Here is a 26,383-nt window from a genome sequence, read left to right as displayed (position 1 = left end):
ATAAAAAGTAAAACAAGAAAAACGAGGATTTAGTAACTGAGCCAGTGGATCACATCGTCAATTGCTCATTACAAGTGCGTGATGTTCTATGCCAGGTGCGTTGATTGGGACACGGTTATGTAACCACCTGAGTTAGGCTGTGGGTGAGAGAGGCTTCTCTCATGTTGAGAGTCAGTTTCCCCACAGCTGGAAGGAGGTTCAAGCCCTCAGCCTCCCGGTCCTGCCATCCTATCCATCTCCCTTCCCTGCCCGCCAAACTCACCCTGTGAGCTTCAACCAAACCAGCCAGCTTCTGATCCCCAAACCCCAGCGCTTTCTCAGACCTCCGTGCTTTTGCGCATGCTGTTTCCTCTGTTCGGGATACCCTTGGCTCCCTAGAGGACAACTTCAAGAGGCTTCTCCTGTGTGACGCCTTCCCTGAGTCCCGCCAGGGGCATCGGGTCCTTTCATCTCTTTACTTGTCCTTCTCGCTCGCTGTGCTGCACGCACCTCTGCTCTGCATCTGCGCCGCCGCCAAAGGGCTGCCGCTGAAATCTGACTCCGGTCTCCTTCCCTAGCCCTCGTATCTGGTCTCGCAGCTCCCACCATTATTGCATGTCTCCCCTCTGTTTCAGTGCCGGGGTATTCAGCCCACTGCCTGGCTCTCAGCTGCCCCAGAATATATTATTAGGCTTTTGATGTGTGTTAGAATCCTGGAACTTAAATTGCCTAAATGTCACCTGCTTTCTCTGCTAGGAAGTAATTAGATGTGCAGTAAAAACAGGGATGGGAATCTCTTGGGGATGCAAATTCTTGAGTTAAGAAGGGGAATAAAATTCTGTTCAAGGGTTTAGGCTTTCGTCACCCTTCCTTACATGCAGATACAGATTGTTTTGTGTGCACACTGATGAGATTCAAAAATTCAGAAAACGTTCCATGGAAAACCCAGCTTGAAAAAATGTACCATAGAGCACATTTTGTTGTTCTGTTGTTATGAGGATCCCCTTAGGGGCAGGCTTTAAGGCACAACTAGATTTCCTCTGGAGACAGAAGAGTTTAGCCAGAAAGTACCAGACCAGGAGTTTCAAAACTTGGATTCTGGTACCAGAGCTGTCATTTATTCATAGTTACGATATTTTGTCATTATGAGCCTTAATAGCCTCATCTGTAAACTGGACATAACAATCCTTGTTCAACTTCATATATAATTAGGTTAAATAGGAAATAAAGAATTAAATAGGATAATGTATGTAAAATGCTTTGTAATCACTAAACCGATATAAAGACACACCTGGTGTAATAGTAAGGGCTTGGTGTGGAACGTGCTGGGGTTTGATTCCTGGGTCTGCTGCTGATACGTTGCGTGAACTTGGATAAGTTTTCACTCCTCTGTGCCTCAGTTTTCTCATCTATAAAATGGGGAAAACTTTAGTCCTTATTTCATAGGGTAGTAAAGTAGTTATTTCTTCATTCATAAGGGATTAAAATAGTTATTTTGGGCAAAGTACTTAGAACAGTGCCTTACCCAGAGTAAACACACAATAAGTATTCGTTGTTGTGCCATTATTATTAATAATATGATTGCCATTTTTCGTTTTTTCATTTTGCACCCAAAAGAAACTGAAGGAAATGATGTGTAAACTGTAGTCCCTGGAAAAAGTAATTCTGAAATCTGATCTGTGATCCCTTTGGAGGCATACAAATGCCCCAAGTTTGTTACAAAACTCCCATACTTTTCTCACATTCCAGTCTATGAGAGAGAGAGAAATAATGATCATGCTCTATATCATGTGGGAGGACAGCAGAAAAGGTATCACAGTTTAAAATATGCCCTGATCTCTGTACAGCCTGTAAAGTTGCTTGAACATACGCAAATGCAAACCTCCTTCAAATGAGAGTATAGACTAGTGGGAGAGGCTTGAATTCGGAGACTTTGCTGTGTCTTATTTTGTTCCTGGCTGCATTTCCGGCACCTGGAGCTTAGTATTGTCAAAACAGTGAGTCAAGCAACCCTGGGTGGAATCCTGAGCCCTGCACCAATTATGTGACCTTGGGCAAGGTGACTTGGCTTCTCTGAGCCTGTTCCTTTATTTGCAAAATGGGCTAATATTAGTGATCTCCTATTGTTGGCTGTTAAGAGTAAAAGAGAAAAAAGTATATTGAGTCTTTGGCCCTGAGACTGACACCTCAGATGATGAATCTACAACTACTGTTGGCCGGGCTGGGAATAGCCTGTGCGGTGCCTTCTAAACCCCTCCCTGCTGCGCAGCCCTGACTTCCAGCCCTGCTGGGCTCCCCACTTAACTTAATGAAGAGAAGTAGAAGTCAATAGAGTTTATATGAGAAAGAACTTAATGGGACACTCTGCTAGGGAAAGGAGAGTCAATAGCCCCAACCCCAAGAGACAAACAAATAAGTGTGCTTTCTCCCCAGCCTTCTCAGAAGATTTTTGCTTTCTTCCTCCTCAGGGTTGGGACTTTCTGGAACCAAAATAATAAGAGTAAGTCCATCCAGCGCTGCTCTAAGAGGCACTGCTTAGTCTTCAGTATTTCATTGCAAGGTAGAGGTTATCTCGGCTTCCCAGCAGGAGGACAAGAGGTGTTTGCCAAGCTCTTGCTGCCTTCAAGCCAGCTTGGACTGCGCCCACAGGGGTCAAGGCCCAGGTCCAGTCTCCTTCCTGCAGCCTGGAGCCTGTATGGGAATCAAACAATGCCTCAGAGGAGTCACATAACATACTAAGCTACTGTAATGGGAGCTCAGAGTGGCAGCTCCAAAACTCACTTGCATATGCATCTTCTTTTGCTGTTGTTTTTTTTTAAGATGTCTTAAAGTAAGGGTAATTCTGTCGACCTGTGAGTTTGCTGAGGCTCTCTCCCACCCCAGTTCTGACCTCTCTCCCAATTAGCTGATGCGGCCTAAACCACGAGCAGAACAAAGAAACCTCAGCCTGGTGTGAATTGTGGAACATTTTATTGAACACAAATGAACAGAAGAAGTCAGGTTTCTCTGTGGATTAAGAAGGACTCTAGGCGCCAGCAAGGAGGTGAAAGGAATTTTGGAGGAAATGTTTGGGGCAGAGGCAGAAGTTCAAAGGGGAATTGTTTAGAGGACAAGATGAAGAGCCCTTTCAGAAATGCTTCAGACAGTAAAAGAAATGAGGGCCCCAGAGATGGCGAGAAGCCTGGGAGCGAGCATTTGCCGAGAAAGCTCTCTGTCTGCTCAGCCAGCCCAGGGCACACAGAGTCGCCTGGAGGAAACGGCGGCGCGATTCTACAGGAGGGGCCAGAGCTTTGGAGTTAGAGCTGAACTCACTCGCTGCTCACTAGCCAACCACGTGCCCGCAGCTAATCATGTGGCTTTACACCATTTAGCTGTCCTTAAACCTTCGTTTCCTCATCCTCAAAATGGGACTGATGACGTCCACCCCCAGGGGCGGTTAGGAGGATTACATGAAATTATGAGTGTGAAAACTCTGACCACAACACAGTGGATGCACACAAATTGTGGTTCCCTATCCAAGCACCAGAAATAATCTAATCTTGAGCTACGCTTGAACCAACTGCTTTTAACTGCTTTCTAGAGGAATTAGGGACCCGGTCCAACTAGCTATCCTCCCGACTTGGGAGGCGACTTCACTGGGGATTACTGCAGAGTTGAATGCTGATGTGCAGCTGCCTTTCCTGGTGATGGCCTGCCGGGGCTGCAGGTGGTGACAGTAAGACCAGGAAACTGTCACCTTCTCCAGGCTTTCCACATGCCTCCCCTCTGGGGAGGACCTTGGGAGTCCTGAGGGCAAGCCCACCTAGTAGTTGAGTTGGTGGCTTTCCAGAATTTTTTGAAACTAAAGATAGGACCGCCTAACCCATCCACAGTATTTTGTCCCCAGGGCAACCAAAATTACTCAAGCGATTTATAAACCATGCTTAAAGCTTGAGCTTGAAAAAATCAAAAGCCAAGCACATTTGGGTTCCACTCTCTTTAAAATGGCAAGGAAAATACCAGTTGGTCTAGACGCTGAGGAAAGGCTGAACACTCCCTTTCCCATATTATTATCCTCTCTAATTCTCTTCCCCCGACACATGAAACATCACACACACACACACACACACACACACACACACACAAATACACGTACATCTGCACACACATGCACGCTCACATGAGCACCTGTACATGCACAGGGTGGAATCCCTTGAAGAAAATCTTGATATTATTCAACATTTTCTAGTTTCTCCTCTAAGGCATCAACAAGAAATACATCAGAAGTAAATGAAGATCTGTATACATAGGATGACATTTTAGCAGCTCTTCCCCACTGTCACCCACCACCCCTAATGACAAGTTATACTTATTTTACAGTTATAAAAAGATTAATCAGAAATAAAGTTAGATTCCTTCTTTGCACTATGGACAAAAATAAATTGCAGGTATATTAAAGATCCATTTGTAAATATTAAAATATTTGAAAAATCAAAATATTTGGATAGCCTTGGAACTGGGAGAAGTTAAGCAAAGGGAAGAAACACATTAAGCCATTAAAAAAAAGAGGAGAGATTTGATCATATACAAATGAAAAGCTTCAAAGAACAAAAGATATCAGAATCAAAATCGTAAATATAAGATACGATACACAAAGATGATAACAAAATGAGAGACTGGAAGGAAAATTTTCCATACATACAGTGTGCAAAGAAATCTCCCAAATTCTTAACAAGAAGATAAATAACCCAATAGAAAAATTGCTAAGAACATACACTGGCGAGTTACAGAACAACCAAAATGAACAAGAGTCACAAAAAAATTTTAAAAGATGAGCCATCTCACATTGTACATAGGGAAATTAACACATAACCCTTTTCTAATCCACTGAAAATTTCAGAAGATTGATAATATCCAGGGACAACGTGGACCAGCTGCTTTCTGGGAAATTTTCAGGCTAATGATAATATCAGTGGATAAAGCTAGTTGTCCATGATGTCTGTTAACAGCAGTTTTTGGTAATAAAAAACTGAAAAAAACCTAAATTTCATTCAAAAGGTGATTAATTAAACAAATCGTGTTTAGCATAGCACACCTGTGCTATGGAACATTGTCTGAACCTTTACTTTCCACTATATTTTTCACGTGTGACTTAGGGCAAGTCTGTGCTTCAATTTCCTCATCTATAAAATCAAAGAAATAATGGTACTTACAATACGGATTTATTTGTGTTAAACTGGAAGGACTTTTACTATATATTGCTAAGTAAAAAAAAAAGCAATTTGCAGAATTCAAGTTATTCTTAAAAAATGTATATACACCTATCAGCAAAGAAAGTGGAGAAGTTATATATTAAATTGTGAACACACCTACTGCCTTTGGAATTTGTTATGAAAAACAAGAAAAAAACAAACCAGTAGAAAAAATGACAGGAGACAATTCACCAAAAAAAAAAAAAAACAACAAACAAAAAACCATACAAGTCCATTTGGCTTAGGAACAGGGATGCAAAAATCCAAAATACAATACTGACTACCTGAGTCCAAAAGGTTATCAGAATGCATATGTAAATATCATGACTTATGTAGAGTTTATTCCAGGAATATAAGGAAATATGCCAATGTAATTTATTAGGCTAACAGGCTAAGGAAAAAAAAACATATGGACATCTCAATTAATGTAGGAAAAGAATTTAAAAAAAAAAAAAAAAAAAAAACCAGAAAAAAAAAAGATAGGAGACAATTCCCCAAAAAAAAAAAAAAAAAAAAATGCAGCTGGTTAATAACAATTGGGAGAAAAATTCGGCCCTAAAAAAGCCTACTAGGGCTTCCCTGGTGGCGCAGTGGTTGAGAGTCTGCCTGCCGATGCAGGGGACACGGGTTCGTGCCCCAGTCCGGGAAGATCCCACAGGCCGCAGAGCGGCTGGGCCCGTGAGCCATGGCTGCTGAGCCTGCGCGTCGGGAGCCTGTGCTCCACAACGGGAGAGGCCACAGCAGTGAGAGGCCCGCGTACCGCAAAAAAAAAAAAGCCTACTAGTTTTTGAGAAACTCCTTAATTCCAAGCCTCCATTTCAATGACATGTGCCATCAAATCAGCCAAGCTGAGGGTGCTACAGTCACCACCCTAAGATGAGATACTGGGAAGGGGGGGGGTGTTTGTGTGGGCGTGCATGTGAGGTGATTTGGGAGGTGTAGGAGCAGGAGATATGGCTAAAGAAATAAACCCCTTTGGAGGGTTAGACAGAGACTTGAGCTCTAATCCTGACCCTTTCACTTATCTCTAGACTCAAACTAGAGTTTTGGGCCAATCTCTTCATTTGAGAAATGAGTAAGTGAAGGGATTCAATGAGGTCATATTCACACCCGGCCTGGCTCAGGGAGCGCCCACCCTCCCAGCTCTAATCAAGCCCCGGCTGTGATGCTGAGTCTTCACCCTTTTCCTCCTCTGGCTCCAAGAGCCCTATAAAGCCTCCTTTTCTTTCTCTTAAGAGAGAAGGGGCTGGTCTTTAAACTCTCCAGTCTTAATGTAGTCTGTCTGCCTGTGAGTTTCTATTTACCATGTCACTAATTTCTTCTGCATTTAAGTGATTTTGTTCCCTGCAAAAGCAAAGGCCTGATTTTAGTCACACACACACACACACACACACACACAAAATAAAACAGGAGCGCTGTAGCCCTTTACTTGACACCAGTCTTTCTAAATAAGAATCCAGGTGTCACCCTGGATCCCGTACAAAATACAGGTTTAGTTAGCAACAGAAAGAAAGCTACCCCCCCCCAAAATGGCAGGAGAAGATTAATTGTAACAATTTTACACGATTGAAAAAATACATTTGAAATCATTGACCCTTTAAAATACCTTGAACAGACAGAAAAGGGCAAAGCCAACTGTCTCTTTGCAAAGGACAAGTCTCTTGAGAAATGGTGGGAAAACTGGAAGCAAAAGTACCTGCTGCCTGGCAGTTAAGTGTTCTGGTGGTCCTGACTAGTCCAGTGGGAATTCCCTTAGAACTTTTCAGACAACAAGGTCACCACGCTCACTGTATAAAGATAACCAGGTGCTGTTGTGCCGTGAGGTGGTCCAGGTCTTTAAAGGTCCTCTGCCCCCACCCAGGGGGCTGGGTGGTAAGTCCCTGAGTCCCTGGGCAGAGCTCAGGTGCTCTGGGGCCCGCTGTTGAGGAGGTCTGTGAGTTCTCCGATGTACTTGATGGTGTACTTTAGCGTCTGGATCTTGGTGAGCGGCTGGCCCCTTTGGCTGTAGACGGGTGGCAGGTAATTCCGGAGGGTGTGCAGGGCATCGGCCAAGGTCCTCATCCGGAGCTTCTCCCTCTCGCTGGCCTTCCGTCTCCGCTGAACGGACATCCTGACTTTGGTGCCCTTCTGGGGTTTGGGGCCACCAGCGCCCTGCAGATAGGCAGGCTGGAAAGCTAACATATCATAGCCCACCTCCACCAGGCCGCCAGTCCCAAGGCCGCCGCAGTCATCGCCGCCCCCACTGTTGGCACCTCCATGCCCACAGGGCAGCCCAGCCACAGCCAGACAAGGAGAAGAATAGGACTCCAGCGATGGGGCCGGAGAGAGGCTCTGGGTGGGAGAGGCCTGGGTCAGCTCAAAGGGCCCTGCCCTGTCTTTCCAGTCCCAGGACGACAGCAGGCCAGGGCTGTCGGAGGAGTCCAAGCCATCTTCGAGGCTGAGGAAGGTCTCACGCAGGTTGTCCATGCCTGCGACACAACTGCAGAGAGAACGACTCCGTGGCAAGTGAGAAGGAAGGTTCTGCCGCCCGGCCAGGGCAGAGGTCTCTTTTATGATGGTCGGGGAGAAGTGCTGAAGTGGGAATGAGGGCCGGGTCGAGGGAGTTCAAAGGAGAAACCAAGGACCAAGATGGAGAATGAACTTTTCAGGTGTCACTTTCTCCTCATTGATAATTAGCATCTTCCAGCTAAAATGTCTTTAAACAGAAAGGCCTCCGAGAGAAGAAAAAAGGAATTATCTTTTTGTAACTAAACCAATTAAAGCTGCATAACTAGACTTAGCATGTCCTGTGGAACTCATTAATGAGGGAGCGAAGAAAAACAAACCTAGGGCAATCTGCAGCAAGGAAGTGGTGGTGAGGGGCCTGGTGGAGAGGTGCAGAGTGCCCCAGAGGGGCCACAGCCGCTTAGAGATTTCGGAGCAGAAGGGGTGCAGTGCTGGAGAAGTGGTGTGCTCTAGGGACAAGGTAACCCCTCTGAGCTTGGATTCTTCATTTGACAAACGCAGACAACAGCTCTGACTTCATGCGGCTCTTGGGAGGAGGGAACACAGGCACACCTTAGACGCCCGTTTCCTCCTTTCCTTCCTCTTTAGCAAATTCCCTTGGGTTTTGCAGAGTGCAGACAAGCCCCCAGCATTCCTACACTGAGAATGACAAAAGCCAGCAGCTCCAGTAAACCCAGAGCCGTAAGGAGCTGGAAATATCCTTCGAGAAGCTTAAAGCCCTAGCTTTAGCTGAGCAGTTTGGGATTTCCCCCCAGCAGACAGACACGGGGAAACAGAAAGCTCCTTTAGGGCAGGGAAGTTTGGAAAGTACCTGGCATTTAGCCTTCTGAAGGTCTTTTGAATATCCAGCTGCAGAGTCACACCTTGCTTTTTGAAATGTATAGAGGAAGTGTGAAATTAACTAGGGAGCCTGTTTTCCCCACCATAGCTCCAAATGCCACTGAATGTGTTAAGTTGGATGGTCTTGCTAGTTTGCTTCACTTCCTAATGCTCCGGGAGATAGACCCTGTGCTTTGGAAAGGGGGTCTCAGATTCCCCATTTGTCCCACAAATGCAACTTTTTCTCTGTGCAACTAATTTACAAATTAGTATGAACATGAGACTCACAGTGAGTTACATTTCATATTAATGTGTCCTTTAACATGGTTATTAAAGTCCCTTTGCAGTTATCGAAAAGAAATGTCAATGGCGTAATTAGAACATTTGTGGTATTTTTTAATTAGCTTGGCTCAGGGGGAAAAAAAGCTCAAGCAGGTAATCTGTGGAAGAATGCTCTTAATTTTGCCATTTCCTAAAAGACCCTAATCCATATCTTGAAGAATAATAACGTTAATGAAACATAATAAATGACTTCTCCTTTCCCTTCTCCTCTTTCTCTCCCTTCAACTCTTATTGCAAAGCCTAAAATCTGTTGATTCTATTCAAGGAATTTTATATATTGTTATAACTAACCTTTATCTAAAAAAAGAACAAAACACACTTTACAGATAAAAATACTGAGGCTCTAAGAGGTTAAGAGAGTCAGTAAAGATTTCCCTGGTAGGAAGTGATAGTGCCACTAGGAAGTGGTTGACACAAGATCCCTCTTAAGACCCCAAAGCCCACCTTTAAAAAGAAACCCCTTTGGTTTCGGTAGAGGCAGGTGACGTGACTGCGACTCAGAGAGAAGGGTACTCTCAGTAGACCTCAGGTGGATGTGGTGGTCCCCGTCACCGTGGGCTTTCAGGCCTTATATTCTAAACCACGTAAGACCATTTCTGCTTCCAGACGCCATCACATTTTTCCCTCTCTAAAGCTTCTTTCTAAAATTGCTGGTTTCTTAAATTTCTATTTTCGGAAATTTCATTTTCTAAATGAGACAATATCTGTCAAATCCTTGGTATACATAGACACTTAATAAATGTAGGTTTTGTTCTTGTTGTTACTGTATGTGCACGGTCAAATTAACCAGTACCAGAACGACTTACTGGGTTCTGACTCCTCTCTCCCCTGACCCTGGTCACCCAGAAAACCTGCTCTTACAACAAGGAAAACTGCTTGGTTTCCATGTTTGTCAATGTAGACTCTCACTCTGGTAAGAAACAAACCAGAGCCAGACTTGCATTTACCCTGCAATGAAGCATTTCTACCCTCAGAGGAAAATGGAGGCACAAGACAGCCTAACACTGTTAGCATGCGAAGGCCTATAGCTGAGCACATGCTAGTTGGTGCTTTTTTATCTGCATTGAAGACCAGGCCACAGAAAGTGGACAAGACTAAACTGGACCCAGTAAAGCCTCGTTGACAGTGTGGTGTAGCGGGAAGATGCGCTAGAGTTCACCCTCCTTTAGAGCAAATGACTCACCCCCTCAGGGCCTGAGAATTTTAATTTGTAAAAGGAGGATAACAGCATCTAGTTTTACTTTGCAAAGAGCACCTGTAAAAGCAGGAGTGTGGACCAGAGGATCATTAAACCCCCTTCCAGCTTTAAAATGCGATGGAACACATTACTATGTGAACATGGTACTTGATCAAAAGTAACCCATGATCACACCCATGAAGGGACTTAGAGACTACTGAGTCCATCCTTTTATTTGCATTCTGGAGACGACAATGACTCGCTCAGTGTCACACCAAAAGGCTGTGGCAAAGATGGGAATAGAAAAGCCAAAATTGCCTGACTCCCAGATCTGTCATTTTTCTTCCCTTGAAGCTAATACAGATTAAGTGATAGATAAGCTTTCATATCAGTCAGAATGCATAGTTCCCACAGTACTGAGTTATTGGAATAAATATTTTAATATGAACTTAAATGCCATTCATTCAAAAACATTTATAAGCTATTGTGACAATGATTGTAACACATTAAAAAGAAGTCTCCAACCCCAAGACATTCTCCTGAGAGGACTTTAAAATTTCCTGGTCCTCTTTTCCAAAGAGTAACATACAGGTACAGATTGTCTCAGCTTTCAAATCCCAGGTTGTTACAGTAAACTTTTCACTGTAGTTATACCCACAGAGAAGGACCCAGGATTTGCTACACAGATTAATTAGTGGTTTGGTGTCTAATTTTCAGAATGACAAGCTTCTAAGTCATGGCCCCAATAACAGTCATGACAGAGGCATGGACAACTGGGCATGTCACACTAGCCAGAGGTGATTGTAAACTTTGTATCTAAGGGCCAGGTAGAGCCACTTCCAGGAAATTGACAATAGTACTCAAAGAATCAACTGGAAACCGGAGACAATAGGCTGCTTCAATGCTGGAGTCTGAAACTACCAGTGGTCCCATAGCACTGCTAGCCCATAAGGCATCTCGGCACCAAGTTAGGAAAATGCAGAGCTTGGACCTATTCCAGCCCCACTGACCTCTGGCCTAGCACCTCTTTGCAGGGCTCAACCCTGCAAATGGTGGCCCTGGGAGCCCTCTGTGGTGTGTCTCTTTTGCAATATTAGCATTTTTTAGTACTTTAGTGGCTGTTCAGACATTGGTGGACAGATGGAATGTGGTACTGTTACAAGAATGCAGCCATTGGAGTCAGACTAACCTTACATTGGCTCCTGAGTCATTGTGACCTTGGACGTGTTAATGCATCTCTCTTAGCTTCAGCTTTTGTCTGCAGAACTGAAATACTAATACTGACCTCATAGAGACCCACGCCTTCACCATGGCTACCTGCGGTATGCTGTATGTATGCCCAAAAGCTTAAAACTGCGCTCAGTCAATTCTTGATTGCTTGAGTCAAGAGAAGAGCCATGATACATGTAGTCACAGATGCATCTCTCCCATTTTCTTTGACCTCAAGTCACCTCTGCTTAGAAATCAAAATTCCCTCCTTCAAAAGCAACCTGATAGATAGATGATAGATAGATGATAGATAGATAGATAGATAGATAGATAATTTTAGAAGAAACCAATTTAGACAGAGTTCTTTACCAAAGAACAACGGTTACCCTGGGTGGGTGGTCAGAGTCGATCAGCCTCCAGTGCTGATGGAGGATGCATTACCTAATAAAGGGATGCATTACCTATAGATAATTTAGAAACAATGATAAAGCTGACTAAAAGTTGGTCTGTGTTTTATTACTGCTATGTAGTGTCAATTCCAAACAATGACAATAATAAGATGACTACTCTGTGCTGGGGTTGCCCATTTCCACTACCACCCCATCCTTGGTACCACTGCCAAAGAGAACTTTAAATTTAGCCCAGCAGTTTGGAACTGTGACCCAGGGCACCTGGGTTCTGACCCTACTCTTCTGTGGAACACTGAGTGACTCATTCATTTATGGACCTTGCCTTCCTTGTGTGAAAATTTGGACCGTCCTATATACCTTGTTGCTAGAAAGTTAAGAAGATTGAAAACTGAAGCTTCCCTTTGGAAACTGTAAAGGGCTACAGGAATATGTTATGATATTTCCAAGATTAACAAAAATAACTACTTTACCTATAAAATCAATATTGCCATGCTCTGTAACAGCAGATAAAGCAGCATGGACAATGGCACTTTAAAGCCTATCTCCTGAGAAACGGTGCTGTCACCAGACCCTGGAGAAGCAGCAAGGTAGAGGGTCTGTTTCCCTTGGGGCTTCCTAGATCCCTGTACACATGAGGCAGTCTGTGTGGGCCATTTGCTCAAGGCAGAGGGAAGGCTCAGATGGACTGCAACCTCCCAGGATGCTGCAGAAAAGCCTTCAATAAATAAGAATCTGGTCAGTAACCAAAAAATATCTAAGCCTGGAGTCTAGTTAAAATGAGAGTTAACTCTGTTGAATTCCTGTTGTGTGCAGAGAATGAGATTCATCTATTTTATTTTGCTTTTTAATTTTTGGCCACTCCATGAGGCTTGCAGAACCTCAGTTCCCCAACCAGGGATCAAACCCGTGCCCTTGGCATTGAAAGCTTGGAGTCTTAGCTTCCGGACCACCAGGGAATTCCCTACACTCATCTGTTTTAGATTCACTAGTTCATCTTAATTTTCATAGCAATTCTGTAGGGTAGAGGTTATAAACCACCCTCTAAAGATGAGGAAGCCCGGGTTCAGAAAGAGACCCAGCAAACACAGCAAGAAGATAGGAGAGGCAGGATGCAACATAAAGGCACAAAGGCCAAGTCCCAGGCTCCTTCCACTACACACGCTGCCACCCAGAAGAAATCATCCATGTAACGTAGTCACGGGAGCACCTACAAGATGCAAGGCTTGGCTCACATCCCATCTCCTCAGTTCTTTGAAATTCTCCCTTCTCCGATGGACAGACAGTACGAAGCTTTGACTCCATTCATTCACTACTAACACTTAGTGCCTGATGTTCTAGTTATCTAGTGTCATAAGTCTAACTTACTTTTCCAATTACATCGCCGTTCCTCGAAGGTATGGATGATTATTTTGCCAGGTCTTAGCATGGCACAAGGAGCTGAGAAGGAATCATGGATTAGCCTGTGGGTTTTAATTTGCTACGTGCTGCATACCAAGTACTGCGCTGGGTGCGGAGGACAGAAAGTTAAATTAAAAAACTTTTTTTCTCTGTGTTGCTGAGAGTATTGAGGGTGGAGATAGAGAAGTAAAAATACTTATAAAACCATGTGTAAGTGCTATGATAAATTGAATCATAGGGCACCACCTGCACGACTGTATGTGGCAGCCCTGGGAGCCCTCTGTGCCCGCATTGCAATATTAGCACCCATAGTAATTCAGTGGTTGTCCAAACACCGGTGGATGGCTAGAAAGTGATATTAGTGTCAAGAGGAGAGCCATCGGAGGCAGACTAAACCTGGGTCAAATCTTAGAAATAGTTGCACACAGATGAGGCCACGATAAAGAATCTGGAGGGTTTTCTGTAAGGTATGACGTCTGCAGCCTTGCTTTTTAAGTAACATTCCTGTGGGTTCTTAAAAGCCTGTTCCTTTAAAAGTAGAGCTCTTTTAACAAGGTGAAAGTTTGGAGGAGCGCATTCTAGCCATTGCTTGATGGTTAGACCTATAGCATGAATTGTGCAAGAAACTACAAGTCATTCCATGGTCCCAGGGGGTCAGTTGGAGCTGGACAGGAGAGCCTTGTTCATAATGATAAGGCGCTTGGAGTTTATCTTGTAGATGACAGGAGCTTCTAGTCATCACGATGAGATTTAAGCAGAGGCCGGATTTGGCCAGCACAACCCTAGAGCCATCACTCTAGCTGCTTGTGGAGGACGTGTTTGAGTGGAACATGCCTGGAGGCCAAGGCTGCACCAGGTCTTATTCTAGGTGCTTAACAGAGGTTAACTCACATTAATCCTCGAAACGACCCTATGAAGTAAGTGCCATGATCATCGCCAATCCTCTTTGACTAATATTAGAAATTGAGGCACATTTTGCATCAACACAGATGGACCTCGAGATTATCACACTAAAGCGAAGTAAGTCACAAAGACAAATACCATATGATATCACTTATATGTGGAATCTAAAATATGACACAAATGAACATATCTGCGAAACAGAAATATTCACAGATATAGAGAACAGACTTGTGGTTGCCAAGGAGGGGGGGAGTGGGAGAGAAGGGTTGGGAGTTTGGGATTAGCAGATGCAAACTATTATCTATAGGATGGATAAACAACAATGTCCTACTGTATAGCCCAAGGAACTATATTCAACATCCTGTGATAAACCATAATGGAAAAGAATATGGAAAAGAATACATATATGTATAACTGAATCACTTTACTGCACAGCAGAAATTAACACAACATTGTAAATCAACTACACTTCAATAACATATTTTTTTCAAAAAAGAAATTGAGGCACAGAGGGGTTACGTAATTTGCCCCACACCCAATGACTGGTAGCCCTAAGATTCGACCCTAAGCAGACTGCCTCGGGTCCAGACTTTTAACCACTGGCCAAAACACCGCAGAAGAATTAGAGGCATCAGCATGATGGTCCCTGTAGTGCCCTTGAAGCCAGAACTCAAGCTTGAACTTCAACTCTGTAAATACGAGAAGCCTGATTGATTGGTACCATTCAATCATGTAGACAGTACATACCGGGCGCCTGAGATGGGCACTGTAGTGGCTAAAAACACGAAGTAGGTTTAGACTTGCTGTCCTTACTCCTAAATTAGATGCTAACATATGATAGGCACTCCTCTCTGCCATGTTAGTGAACAGGCATAATTCTTACAGTCTAAAAGGAGTGTCATGCGTGCGTGCGTACTTGTGTGTGTGTGTGTGAAGCACTCCCTTTCTTGGCCATACACAGTTATCCCAGTGATGAAACAATAATAATAAACGTATTTAGTGCTAAGCGCTTTGTATGGTTTATTCCATTTAAATCTTACAAAAAATCCTTTAAAGAAAAAACTGGGGCTTAGAGAAGTTGAAAGTGTTGCCCAAAGTCACAAGATTAACCCGTGGAGGAGATACAGTCAAGACCCAGGCAGTCTGACTCTGGAGCACCAAGCTCCAGGGAGTGATTTTACATCTTGAGGGAAGAGGTAGGTGAGAGAGGGTTTTGGAAGTCCCCTTGGAACCTGTTGTAAGGTTTGCCACTGTTTTCCAACTTTGGGTTTGCAGTTCCAAAATAAAGGCCTCTGTCACCCCATACCACTTTCTACTTAGACTTAGGCCACAAAATTATCTTTATCAAGCAGGTAACGGTCATATTTAGACATATTTTCCTATAATTGAAATTTTTAGAAAGAATTCTTTTTGTATAGATAAAACACTTTTATGTATATACGTCAATCACAGCAGTAATAACACCTTTTTTCTAAAGCTAGTTTATTTTATTTTATTTATTTTTTTGTTTGTTTGTTTTTTTGGCGGTATGCGGGCCTCTCACTGCTGTGGCCTCTCCCGTTGCAGAGCACAGGCTCCGGACACGCAGGCTCAGCGGCCATGGCTCACGGGCCCAGCCGCTCCGCGGCACGTGGGATCTTCCCAGACCGGGGCACGAACCCGTGTCCCCTGCATTGGCAGGCGGACTCTTGACCACTAGGACACCAGGGAAGCCCCTAGTTTTTTTTTTTTAAGAGATGCTTTTCTTTTGTAAGTCATCAGTGTCTTTTATATTTTTATCTAAATTTATTTTATTTATTTATTTTTGGCTGTGTTGGGTCTTCATTGCTGTGTGTGGGCTTCTCTAGTTGCGGCGGGCAGGGGCTACTCTTAGTTGCAGTGTGAGGGCTTCTCATTGCGGTGGCTTCTCTTGTGGAGCACGGGCTCTAGGCACGCGGGATTCAGTAGTTGTGGCTCACGGGCTTAGTTGTTCCGCGGCATGTGGGATCTTCCTGGACCAGGGCTCGAACTCGTGTCCCCTGCATTGGCAGGGGGATTCTTAACCACTGAGCCACCAAGGAAGTCCAATAACACCTTTTTTGAAGACTTACAACACTTACTCTGTGCTAGGTACTAAAAATGAGGGCTTTGCCTACACTGTCACGTAATCCTCGATACAATCCAGTGAAGTAGGCATCATCCTCAGTTTACAAGAGAGGATGCAAAGCTCAGATGCTCAGGACTTCGCCCAAGGTTCACAGGACACAGCGTCCCCTTTGGAGACCCAGCCTTACGCAACACCTGTGCAGCAGACATCCCCAGAGCCACAGCCCAGTCACGGGGCCATTTCCAGCCCTCACTGCCTCTAGCCCTGTGCTTGGCACACCGGCACTCAGTGGGCCCTGGTTTCAAAAGCTGTCTTTGGCCTTTGGGGTCTACACACTCCCCGGACCTTTGTATAATCCGCAGTCCCTTATCCTAGCCACAGCCCCACAGAACCCCACTGTCAACGCTAGCTCCTGGCCTTTCTGCTGGCAAGGGACACAGACGGTGCTTGAACACAGCTGGGACAAAGTTAAAAACCTGGACAGTTTGCCCTATCTCACAACCTCAGCACCCAGCTCACACTTGGATAATAGATACTTCTCATGGGGCAGAGGGTATGTGTGTGTGTGTGTGTGTGTGTGTGTGTGGTGTGTGTGTGTGTGTGTTTAAAGAAAACACTTATGTGCAGTGTGATATCTTCCTATGCCCTTGAGCTGGTAAAGAGAAATAAAAGTAGCAGTTTCCTAGTTGGTTACTGACACAGCCTCCTGCGCTGTGAAGCCTGTGATGGTTCTTCCCAGCATCGCTTTCACAACACTGCCATCACTCTCTCTACAAACTAGGAAAATAATAAAAGTTTTTGGCTCTCATGATTTGAGTTTGAGGCTCATTGGAAAGCCAAAGAGTAATCTCTTTGTTTTCGTCCTCTTCAAAATAAATTGCAAAGCATTGTGCAATGTGCACATAGATGACTTTCAGCAGCTGAGTATTTAAACTAGGACAAAGTAGCAGAAAAAAAAATAGGAATGAAATCTATATGGCTGACTTCGTAGGAGAGATGAGAGACAGAAGATAAATATGCTAAACTGTAGAAATCCTTTAGGACAGAAAGAAAGAAGCCTTGCAGACTTCTCAAGCAGTTCCTGAGGAGGATTTCCTGACCTGAAACTGTTTATTTCCATCCCCTTGGCTAAGCGATGTCACGAGGATAGAGTAGCACCCTTGCTCCCAAACGTGTCTAAGATTTCTTTCTCCTCAAGCGCTTGCATGACCTGAGCTCAAGGTCCTCACTCATCAACCCACTCCACAGCCAAGTGCTGGGTGAATTTTCTTGGCCGAATGAATGTAGATGGAGGCCAAGGCAGTGTGGCTTTATCTTTTAAAAAAAAGCCTAAAAAAGGCTATTCCCAAAAAGCCGTGTCCCTGTGGGGTCCCTACAGTTTCTTTTTTTTTTTTTTTTAATAAATTTATTTATTATTTATTTATTTATTTTTGGCTGTGTTGGGTCTTCATTACTGTGCACAGGTTTTCTCCAGTTGCGGCGAGCGGGGGCTACTCTTCATTGCGGTGCGCGGGCTTCTCGTTGTGGTGGCTTCTCTTGTTGCGGAGCACGGGCTCTAGGCACGCGGGATTCAGTAGTTGTGGCACGTGGGCTCAGTAGTTGTGGCTCGCGGGCTCTAGAGCACAGAGCTCAGTAGTTGTGGCGCAGGAGCTTAGTTGCTCCACGGCATGTGGGATCTTCCCTGACCAGGGATCGAACCCGTGTCCCCTGCATTAGCAGGCGGATTCTGAACCACTGGGCCACCAGGGAAGCCCCGTCCCTATGGTTTCTAATCAGAATATGAGCCACCTTCTCTTTTGAATATATGACTAAATGTGTTCGTTTGGGAAAAACATCCAGTCACCATGTCTGCACAAATTGGGCAGTTCGGTGGAAGACAGGAAGGTAGCAGAGAGGGGCATGTGATGTGTGGGGCGGAGGAACATCAGAGCAGGGGAAGAGGGTAATAAATAGAGGAAGTGAAGCTAATTCTCCCGTGAGAGGAGCAGGGCAGAATGTGTCGGGTTTTCCTATTGCAAGGGAATATGAGCCGTTCGTCTTGTTTCAAAATCTCATGTCAATATTTAGTCCACAAATAGCCTGGGGTTTTCCACACAAGGAAGGAGAGGCAGCTTTGAGAGCTTCACCACTGACTCTTCAGCACCAGTCTAGCAAGATTCCAAAAAAAAAAAAAAAAATCTCATGTGTCACATTTACACCTACTCCCCCTTTTAAGTTGGATTCTTTATTACCACTGGTATTTGGGGTGGCATTTTAATACCCATGTCAAAAAAGTTGAAAGCAATTTGCACTGAGGCTGTTCTCTAAGGATTTCCCTCTGTTTTTATCAGCCTGAACAGCAGAAAAGTGCAAAGTTTCTTCCTTAGTCATTGCCAATACCAATGACTAAGATGCCAAAACTCCTGGTATTAAATGAATACTCAATGTTTTTAGCAAGATATCTGTGTAATGAGTCTGCTCATTTTCAGAAACTCTGGCCCCTCCTTTGGACCATTTTCAATTCAGACTTCCATATTTGCAAGTTAATTGACACCTAAAAGGCAGATCCAAGGCAAAGAACAAACGTGGGGAAATATTTCCAACAGATATGAGTCAAAAGGATTTTGCTCTGAAGAACTCATACAGACAAGAAAAACACAAGCTTGCCTTTGGGGAGATGAACAAGGGCATAAATAAACAGCTCACAAAAGAAGTACCCAGCGGCTAACAAACGCAGAAGAGAATGTTCACCTCACTGGTAATCAAAGACATGCAAATGCAGCAACAAGGCGAGGCCATTTTTCACCTCCCAAATGGGCAAAGTTGGCAAGAGGGTGAGGAAACGGTCCCTCCCACACACCGCTTGTGGGAGGGTAAACTGGTTAGATTTTTTTTTTTAATATTTTAAAGTCTCCAGAATGCATTTGAGATTTAAAAGTCTCTTTGACACGCGAACTTTATTCTATAGAACTAAACCAAGCTGCAGTCAAGTATTTATGAGCAAGAAAGTTCATCATAGTATTTACGAGAGTAAAAAATTAGAAACAACCTAACATCTAATAAGAAAGCAGTGACTACATAAATTATGTCCTCTCCATATGATGGCATACTATATAGTGGATAAAAACCATATTTATGAAGAACATGTAAAATAGGAACTATAATTTAATATTAGAATTGTAAAGAAAGATATATGAAATTAATACTTTGATACAATTACATTTTTTTTTAATAGAAAAAGACTAAGTGTTGGAGTGGTTACTTCTGGTAATAGGAATTGAGGGTAAGTTTTCTTCGTTCATCTTTCTTCTTGAGGGGTAGTCTAGTGTCATGGTTAGAAAGTGTAGACACTGCAGCTAGGCTTCCTAGGTCCAAACTTTGACTTGTCTACTTTTGTAACTATATGATTCTAAGCAGGTAACTTAATCTCTCTGCATCTCAGTTTCTCTATCTGTAGTATGGGAATCATAACAGCACCTACTTCACAGGATTGCTGTGAAGATTAATACATGTAAAGAAATTTCAATTATTTGTAGTTGCTATTATGAAGTAACTATACTTTATAGTTGTCAGTATTCTCCAAGTTTCAAAACATTATTAATTTAAAAATTAGAATTTTCAAAGCAGTGACTAGGCAAGGCTGGCCTGAGTAGGTCCATGTATAGTATACAGCACAAAGACTTGAGGATCACAGTTGCCCTCAAGTTGAAACAAAGCATCTGGGTAGTCCAGGTATTTAAAAAGAAAGAAAGAAAAGACAAAGTCGGAAGGAGGGAAGGAAAGAAGGAAGGGCCAGGGCGGCCGGGGGAACAGCAGGGTGGACAGTGGGTGTGGGAAGGTGGATGGTCCAGCTGCTACTCCCATTAAAAATACAAAAAAGGAGCATCTAAGGTGAAATAATCACAAAGTGAAAATATATCCTCAAACAGCCCCTGAGATCCCCACAGGGGAAAGGAAGGGAGGAAGGGAGGGACGGAGGGAGGGACTCTGTAAAGACACTAGGACATCAACTAGTAGGATGTGCTAAGGTTGCTGAGTCCTTTCTGGGGCTCCACGTTTAGCACGCATGGCACATAGCTCACATGCACACCTCCCACACTTCCATGACAACAAGAAGAACCTGGGGAGAGAGGAAGAATTATTTTGAAAAGGAAGATTCCTAGGCCCCTCTCCTGAAGCTCTGATTTGATGAGTCTAGGCTGGAGCCCAGTAATCTCTTTTTTTAATAAGCAGGGAAGCTGGGAATCACTCACTTGGACAGAGAGAAGACCTCCAGGGCTCCAAGAGCTACTGAGCTTGGCTCCAGAAAGCCAAGAGCATGTCCAGTGCAGGCCCTTTGTCTAGACTGTTGGAGAGAGATAAACCCTTGGAGGCCGGGAGAAGGGCCGAGTGAGCTCCCGGGCTTGACGTTTTCATGCTATTAAAATCTCTCCTGATAACATCTCTGCCTGTCATTTAAGGCCATGTTCTGGCTCATCGTGACTCTCCCAACTTTCCATCCCCCTGGTCCTCAGGCACATTCTCTGCCCCATTCCAGGATGACCCTACTTTGTCAGTAGACCACATTTTCTTCTCTCACCCTTCGCCTGGGCTGTGTCCCTCACCCAAATCTCTCTCTCTCTCCCTTAACCTCTCAGATTCTACCCGTCCCTCTAAGCCGGGGCCAAGTGTCTTCTCCAGAAACCTCTGTGATTTCTCCACTCCTCAGAGACCATGTATGTGGACAGCCCATTCAGAAGTTTATTATTATTCAGAAGTGTATTATATTGTTTAATAATTTTTCACTTGTTAAAATCAGAAACAAGGACCTTAATAATACCTAATACAAGAATATTGCCTTGTAACATGTAAAAGATTTTCATATCTATTTTATCTTTGGAGCTTCACAAACAACATCACGAGGTGGGTAATATTATCATCACCATCAGAGAATTGAGGAAACTAAGGTTTAGAGAGGCTTTTTGAGCTTGCCTTCAGTAAAACGACCAATAAGTGGCAGAAATAAGAAACTGTGCCACTGGTAAAAGGAATAGGGGATCCCCCATATGAAAACTTGAAGTGAGGGGTGTTCATGAATGGCTCTCTTTGTTGTCTAGAACTGGGGAGGCCTAAGACATCAGGCTTTAAAGAACAGCTGCATTTCGGGGCTGAGCTGGTGTCATCCACAGGCTCAAATGGTGGGTTCATTATTGCAGCTGTTGCTGCTTTAGGGAGCCAGACAGCTGTTCCCAGGAGGTGAATTCAAAGAGAACAGAGGAAATGGAATCCTGTGAAAATAACTGTGCCTGTATGTACGTGCTGGTGTTCTCCCTTCTCGCAGCTCAAAACGTCCTAAAGATTTAATCTAATTACTCCTTGTAGGAAGACCGGGCTTGGCAAGCACAAGTGAGAAAGCCAGGCAGAGAGAAGGTAAGTGTCTTAAACTAGCGTTTCCTGGACATTCTTAGGAATGGAAAGCCGAGTCTTTGAGGACTGCACAACTTTTCAATCATCAGCCTTTGTGATCAGCTCTGCAGAAGGGTGTTCTTGGCAGAGCCGGGGAGCCCTGGGAGTGTCTGTGCTAAGGAACAGACAGTGGGGTTGGAAATAAATTTCCCACTCCGCCTCTCCCTCCCCTCTCATCCCTTCCCCACGTTGCAAGCTGTTGTCATCTTATGGATCTTAGCAACATTTTCCGATGTTTTGGAGACTGTGCCTGCTGATAAGCCCTTGGTCTGTTTTCTCTTTCGATATTCTTACTATCCAGCTTACTTCTCACTAAAGTTTCTTATTCCCTTCTCACCTGTCTCTTTCTTTCAGTTTGGACTTTCCCTTCTCACTCTCCTTAGATGACAGGCTGCTCATTCCATTGTTATACATGGGCTGGTGTAGCTTTCCTGCCTGGGGTGAGTGGGGCCATCCCATTGCCTCTCCAGAGCCAAACTGTTTTTTCTGGTCTACTCTGACTACCAGTCAAGCCCGTGGTGGTGGCCTCTATTGTGTTAATAGTGGCTGCTACATGGGCTAACACAAGGCTATCCTCCTGTGGTACAGTCCACTGGACTAGACTGTAAGCTGAACGCTAAGAGAACAGGCTTCCTTTCTTCTGATTACCCTCAGATGCCCATCACTTACTGTGGTAATCATATGTATTCAGTGCCCACTTGCTTGAAAATATCTATTTCTCTACTCTTTTAAACTCATTTTTCTACTTTAAACTATCCTGTTTTATGTTGGGTTGAATTTTCAAATCATTATGAAATTTTATGGGGCACTTTCCATACATTTTGACTAGCACTTTATCTCCTGGTTTAATCAGTACACAACCCTACGGGGTAGGGACTGTTAGTACCCATATTTCACAGTGAAAAACCTGTGGCTAAAAGAGGTAAAGTAACCTGCTGGAAGTCACATGCCCGTGGTCCAAGATCTTAACCATTTGTTACAGTGCTTTGCATAAAACACCGAAAAGCCCTTCTAGGAAGTGTACAAATGAACAGTTCTAATACAATAGATGTTCCAAATAAATGGGTGGGCTGGCATTTGGAGAATGGGGTGTTCCCCTCCAAAGGCGGAGCTCTTGCTACCATATCCCAAGCCTCACCTAGGAACGATATGGTCCAACCAAGGGTTTATTCTTCCTTAGATGCCTGGTTGAAACTTACTACACTGCTAGTGACAAGCAGCTTGGAGGGAGTGGGCAGGTGTACCGAACTCCAGTCCCTGTACCTCTGTACATCGATTATTTGAACTCGGTCAGAGGATCTAGGGAAAGGGGCTTGAACTCTGATTTCCTCAGGAGATATCTGTTTCCTGATCATGTATCTGTAGGCACTGGCTTGGAGGCAATTCTTTTTTGACAAAAGTGGTAGCCCGTTCTCTTAACTGAACCAACGATGAGTGAATTATGAGGTAAGCCAGTGAACCTTCTTGGGAAGCCTGTGGCCAAGGTATAAACGGTCTCAATGTGTTTTCAGAAGTCATCTTTGCTGAGAACACGTTCTTGCTGCAGCTCTTTTTTAGAGGCTTAACTGACCACATACACCTCAATCAAATCCTCTGGCAGGTGGTGTTCTTCAGGCAGCTCAAGGTAACCTGCAGAAGGAGACTGAACGTATGGTTCAGAGCCACCATCGCCCGATTCTGCTAGGTTGGATCCCGCAGTGCAGGATGGAGAAGTTACCCTGGTATCTACCCCTTGGGATCCACTGCCTTTTTCTGCTCCCTTTGATGAATGCCCTGTTCCCCCAGGTTTCTCCCAATACTCAGTCCTCTTAAATGAAACCTGCTCTGGATTGCTTTCCCTTTTCTGGATGTACCCATTAACCACTCTCATCTACAGAGATACTGTGCCTTAAAACAAACAAACAAACAAACACAAAGCCAAAGGATCTGGTCCAGGAGGAATTTGTATTTGAATGGACTCAGACCCTTTCTAAGCTCCTATACTGGGTCCGGGGAAAGGCTCTGCTTCTGAAGACCCAGAGGCAAAAGTCACAGACTTGCCCTCAAAGAACCAGGACTGTGCTACCCAGTATGGCCTCCACTTGCCACATGTGGCCACATGTAGCACTTGAAATGTAAGCAAAGCTGAAATGAGATCTAAGTGTCATATACACACCAGATTTCAAATACTCAGTGTGATTTAAAAAATCTCGTTGATGATTTTTATATTACTGCTTGTTGAAATGACATTTTGGATATATTGAGTTAAATCAAACATGCTATTAAAATTAATTTTACCTATTTATTTCCATTAAACAAAATGTGGCTACTAGAAAGTTAAAGATTATATATGTGACTGGCATTATATTTTCATTGCACAGCACTGGTGGACAAATGTCATATGAGGAGTGGGTCATGCTATAAAGTGTCATTAAAGACACTGGAAATGTGCCATGGAGGAGAGAGAAGGGGGAAATAATAAATTTCAGCTGGACGTCCCAGGAAGGCTTCTTGAAAAAAGTGACATCAGAACTGGGTCTTAAAATGAGATTATAGGGGAAAGGCCTGGAGGCATCCACACCAGATCTAGGATGGGAATTTTTTTTTTTTTTTTGCGGTACGCGGGCCTCTCACTGTTGTGGCCTCTCCCGTTGTGGAGCACAGGCTCCGGACGCGCGGGCCCAGCCGCTCCGCGGCATGTGGGATCTTCCCGGACCAGGGCACGAACCCGTGTCCCCTGCATCGGCAGGCGGACTCTCAACCACTGTGCCACCAGGGAAGCCCTAGGATGGGAATTTTTGATCTCAGCTGGCTGGAGGACTGAAACAGATTTTGTGGTGCTAGAGTCCCTCCTGAAGTTTCCAAATCTGGCTGCCCATCCAAAATACCTGGTGGTTTTAAAAGCGTGCAGGTTCCTGGGATCACCGCAAACCTTCTGAGCCAGAGTTCAAGGGTGTGAGGCCCAGACACCCACATCCATTCGCAAAGCTCCATGGGTCCTCCCCCCGCAGCTTAAGGATTCCAGTGTGGGAAGCTGCATTTGGAAATGCCAGATGCAAATGATCAACTTTGGGCCTCTGGGAGGCCAGCTGTGGTGGGCCTCCCATAATCCATTGCTAGAGGCATCTTCTGTCCTCATTATATGTCATTCAGGGAGAGGCCCCTGAAAAGCAGAGCTGGAGGAAAGAGCTCATGTCCCGGGTAGGTCTGCTGGCTCCCCTCGAGGGAGCCGAGGGGGGGGAGGTCTCTGTGGGCTTGCTGTCCTCCCTGTTGCCGCGTGAGGGGCCTGCTGAGTGGCTCCTGCCTGCGCAGTGACCAGCCTCCGCCACAGCAGTGATTTCAGAAACGAACAAACAAACAACTCTGCAGGCTCGCTCTGGGCAATGTGCCATAAACTGTCCAAAGCTCTTCACAGCTGCAGCAGATTAAAAGAAGGAGACAGAATGAGAGCAAAGGAGAGAGACACAGACAGAAAGACAGGGACAGAGAGAGAGAGATTCATTATCCTTATCTGCTATGGTGAATGGATCTGTGCCCCAGACAACATTATTTTCCTTCTTTTCTTTCTTCAGCCTCTACGTCTTTCTCTGATCTACAGCAGCGTTTCTCTAAGTGTGATCCAAAGACCACCTGATTCGGAATCTATGGCGGTGGGGTCCAACAGCTTGTTTGTATAACAGACTCTTCAGACAAGTCCTAAGAAGGCTGAATTTGAGTACTATTGGTCTGGAGGTTTGCAATCCCCAGGGTACCCACCTGGCACCTCTTCCAGTCTGTGCCATCCCAAGGTGTTTCCCTCGTCAATGCTGTCAGCCTTGTTTGTCCTGCCCTCTCTCATTTCCACCCAAGTGCAGCCGTGGGGACTACCTTTGAGCTATGCACAGTGTCACTTAATGTCACTCTTACTGGGCCAGTAGAGCAATGGCCTCCTTCATGGGGTTATCACCAAGCCAGCATTGCTCTCACAAACTCACTTCCAGATCAGTTAATTCATTCAACTTGCAGCACACATTTCCCAAGTACTGTATCTATTATGCACCAGAAACCCCACTACACTCTGGAGACAGACAAGGAACCAGACGAGGTCCCCGGACCAGGGTGCTCTCTCTCTAGAACAGAGGTTAGCAGTGTGATAGACGTCAGAGATGGGCTTCAGGGTGTCAAATATAGCACGCAATAATAATCACGTATGTTCCCATGTAAAGTTCACTGGTAGGTAAAAGTTTTCAAAAAGTTTTAAAGGTTTGGCATAACTGAAAAAGGGCTAAGAGCTACTGGATGGATTGATAACAATGTTGAGTGCTTTCTAAAAAGAGAAAATATCATCACTGGCAGGCTAACAAATGTCACCACTGCAAGCTAGCCAAATCAGGATCATCAGTAACACGGTCATTAGCAGGTCATCTCTTTCCTCCAGAATGGGTGATACCAAGATGCAGAAAAGTTTCCTTACGTACTGAGGTCAAAAGTGTCCCTGGTCGCACAACTAAATGCCACCGATGACAGTCTATCTTCCTGATAGTTACATGTGGGTGTATCTCATTTCTGAGGAGAATGGAGATTAGCCTGGATGGATGGCCAAGAAAAATGTTTTGGGAGACATGGGTTGTGAGTTGTACCTTAAGAGCAGCTGGGGCTGAGCCAGGGCTTGCTGGGTAAGATTTGATGCCGCCGGACCAGCGTCACCTCCTACCCATGTTGTTCTGAACATTGGGACCCACAGCTGCAGAGTCAGTGCGAGTATTCAGAAAAGAGCTCTCTTAGGAGCAGCCCAATCCACACCAGAACCTACCCTGGTGCTCAGGAATGGAGATTTCTGCTTCTGTAGCCATTCTTCCTGGAGAGGAGCTGTCCCAAGAGCCTCTGCCACGGTATCTATCTGGAGAGAGCAGAGAGGATGCCTCAGAACCCCCCCCCCCCC

At 44.6% G+C, this 26,383-nt stretch overlaps 1 protein-coding gene across 1 annotated transcript; it reads right to left on the bottom strand.

Moving 5' to 3' along the window:
• Positions 1–7,109: 7,109 nt before the first annotated feature.
• On the bottom strand, positions 7,110–7,676 carry MSGN1 (mesogenin 1). Its single transcript, XM_007464462.1, has one exon. It carries the CDS (start codon positions 7,674–7,676, stop codon positions 7,110–7,112), a length of 567 nt encoding a protein of 188 aa, XP_007464524.1.
• Between the last annotated feature and the right edge of the window lie 18,707 nt (positions 7,677–26,383).

Source organism: Lipotes vexillifer, unplaced genomic scaffold, assembly GCF_000442215.2.
Source record: "Lipotes vexillifer unplaced genomic scaffold, Lipotes_vexillifer_v1.1 scaffold1109, whole genome shotgun sequence".
Taxonomy (NCBI): domain Eukaryota; kingdom Metazoa; phylum Chordata; class Mammalia; order Artiodactyla; family Lipotidae; genus Lipotes; species Lipotes vexillifer.
The sequence above is the reverse complement of the archived record's forward strand: the minus strand, read 5'-3'. Positions and strand labels throughout refer to the sequence as shown.

Bases quoted from the DNA above. Each gene is read 5' to 3' on its own strand.
- MSGN1 (XM_007464462.1), bottom strand. From the start codon at position 7,676: ATGGACAACCTGCGTGAGACCTTCCTCAGCCTCGAAGATGGCTTGGAC.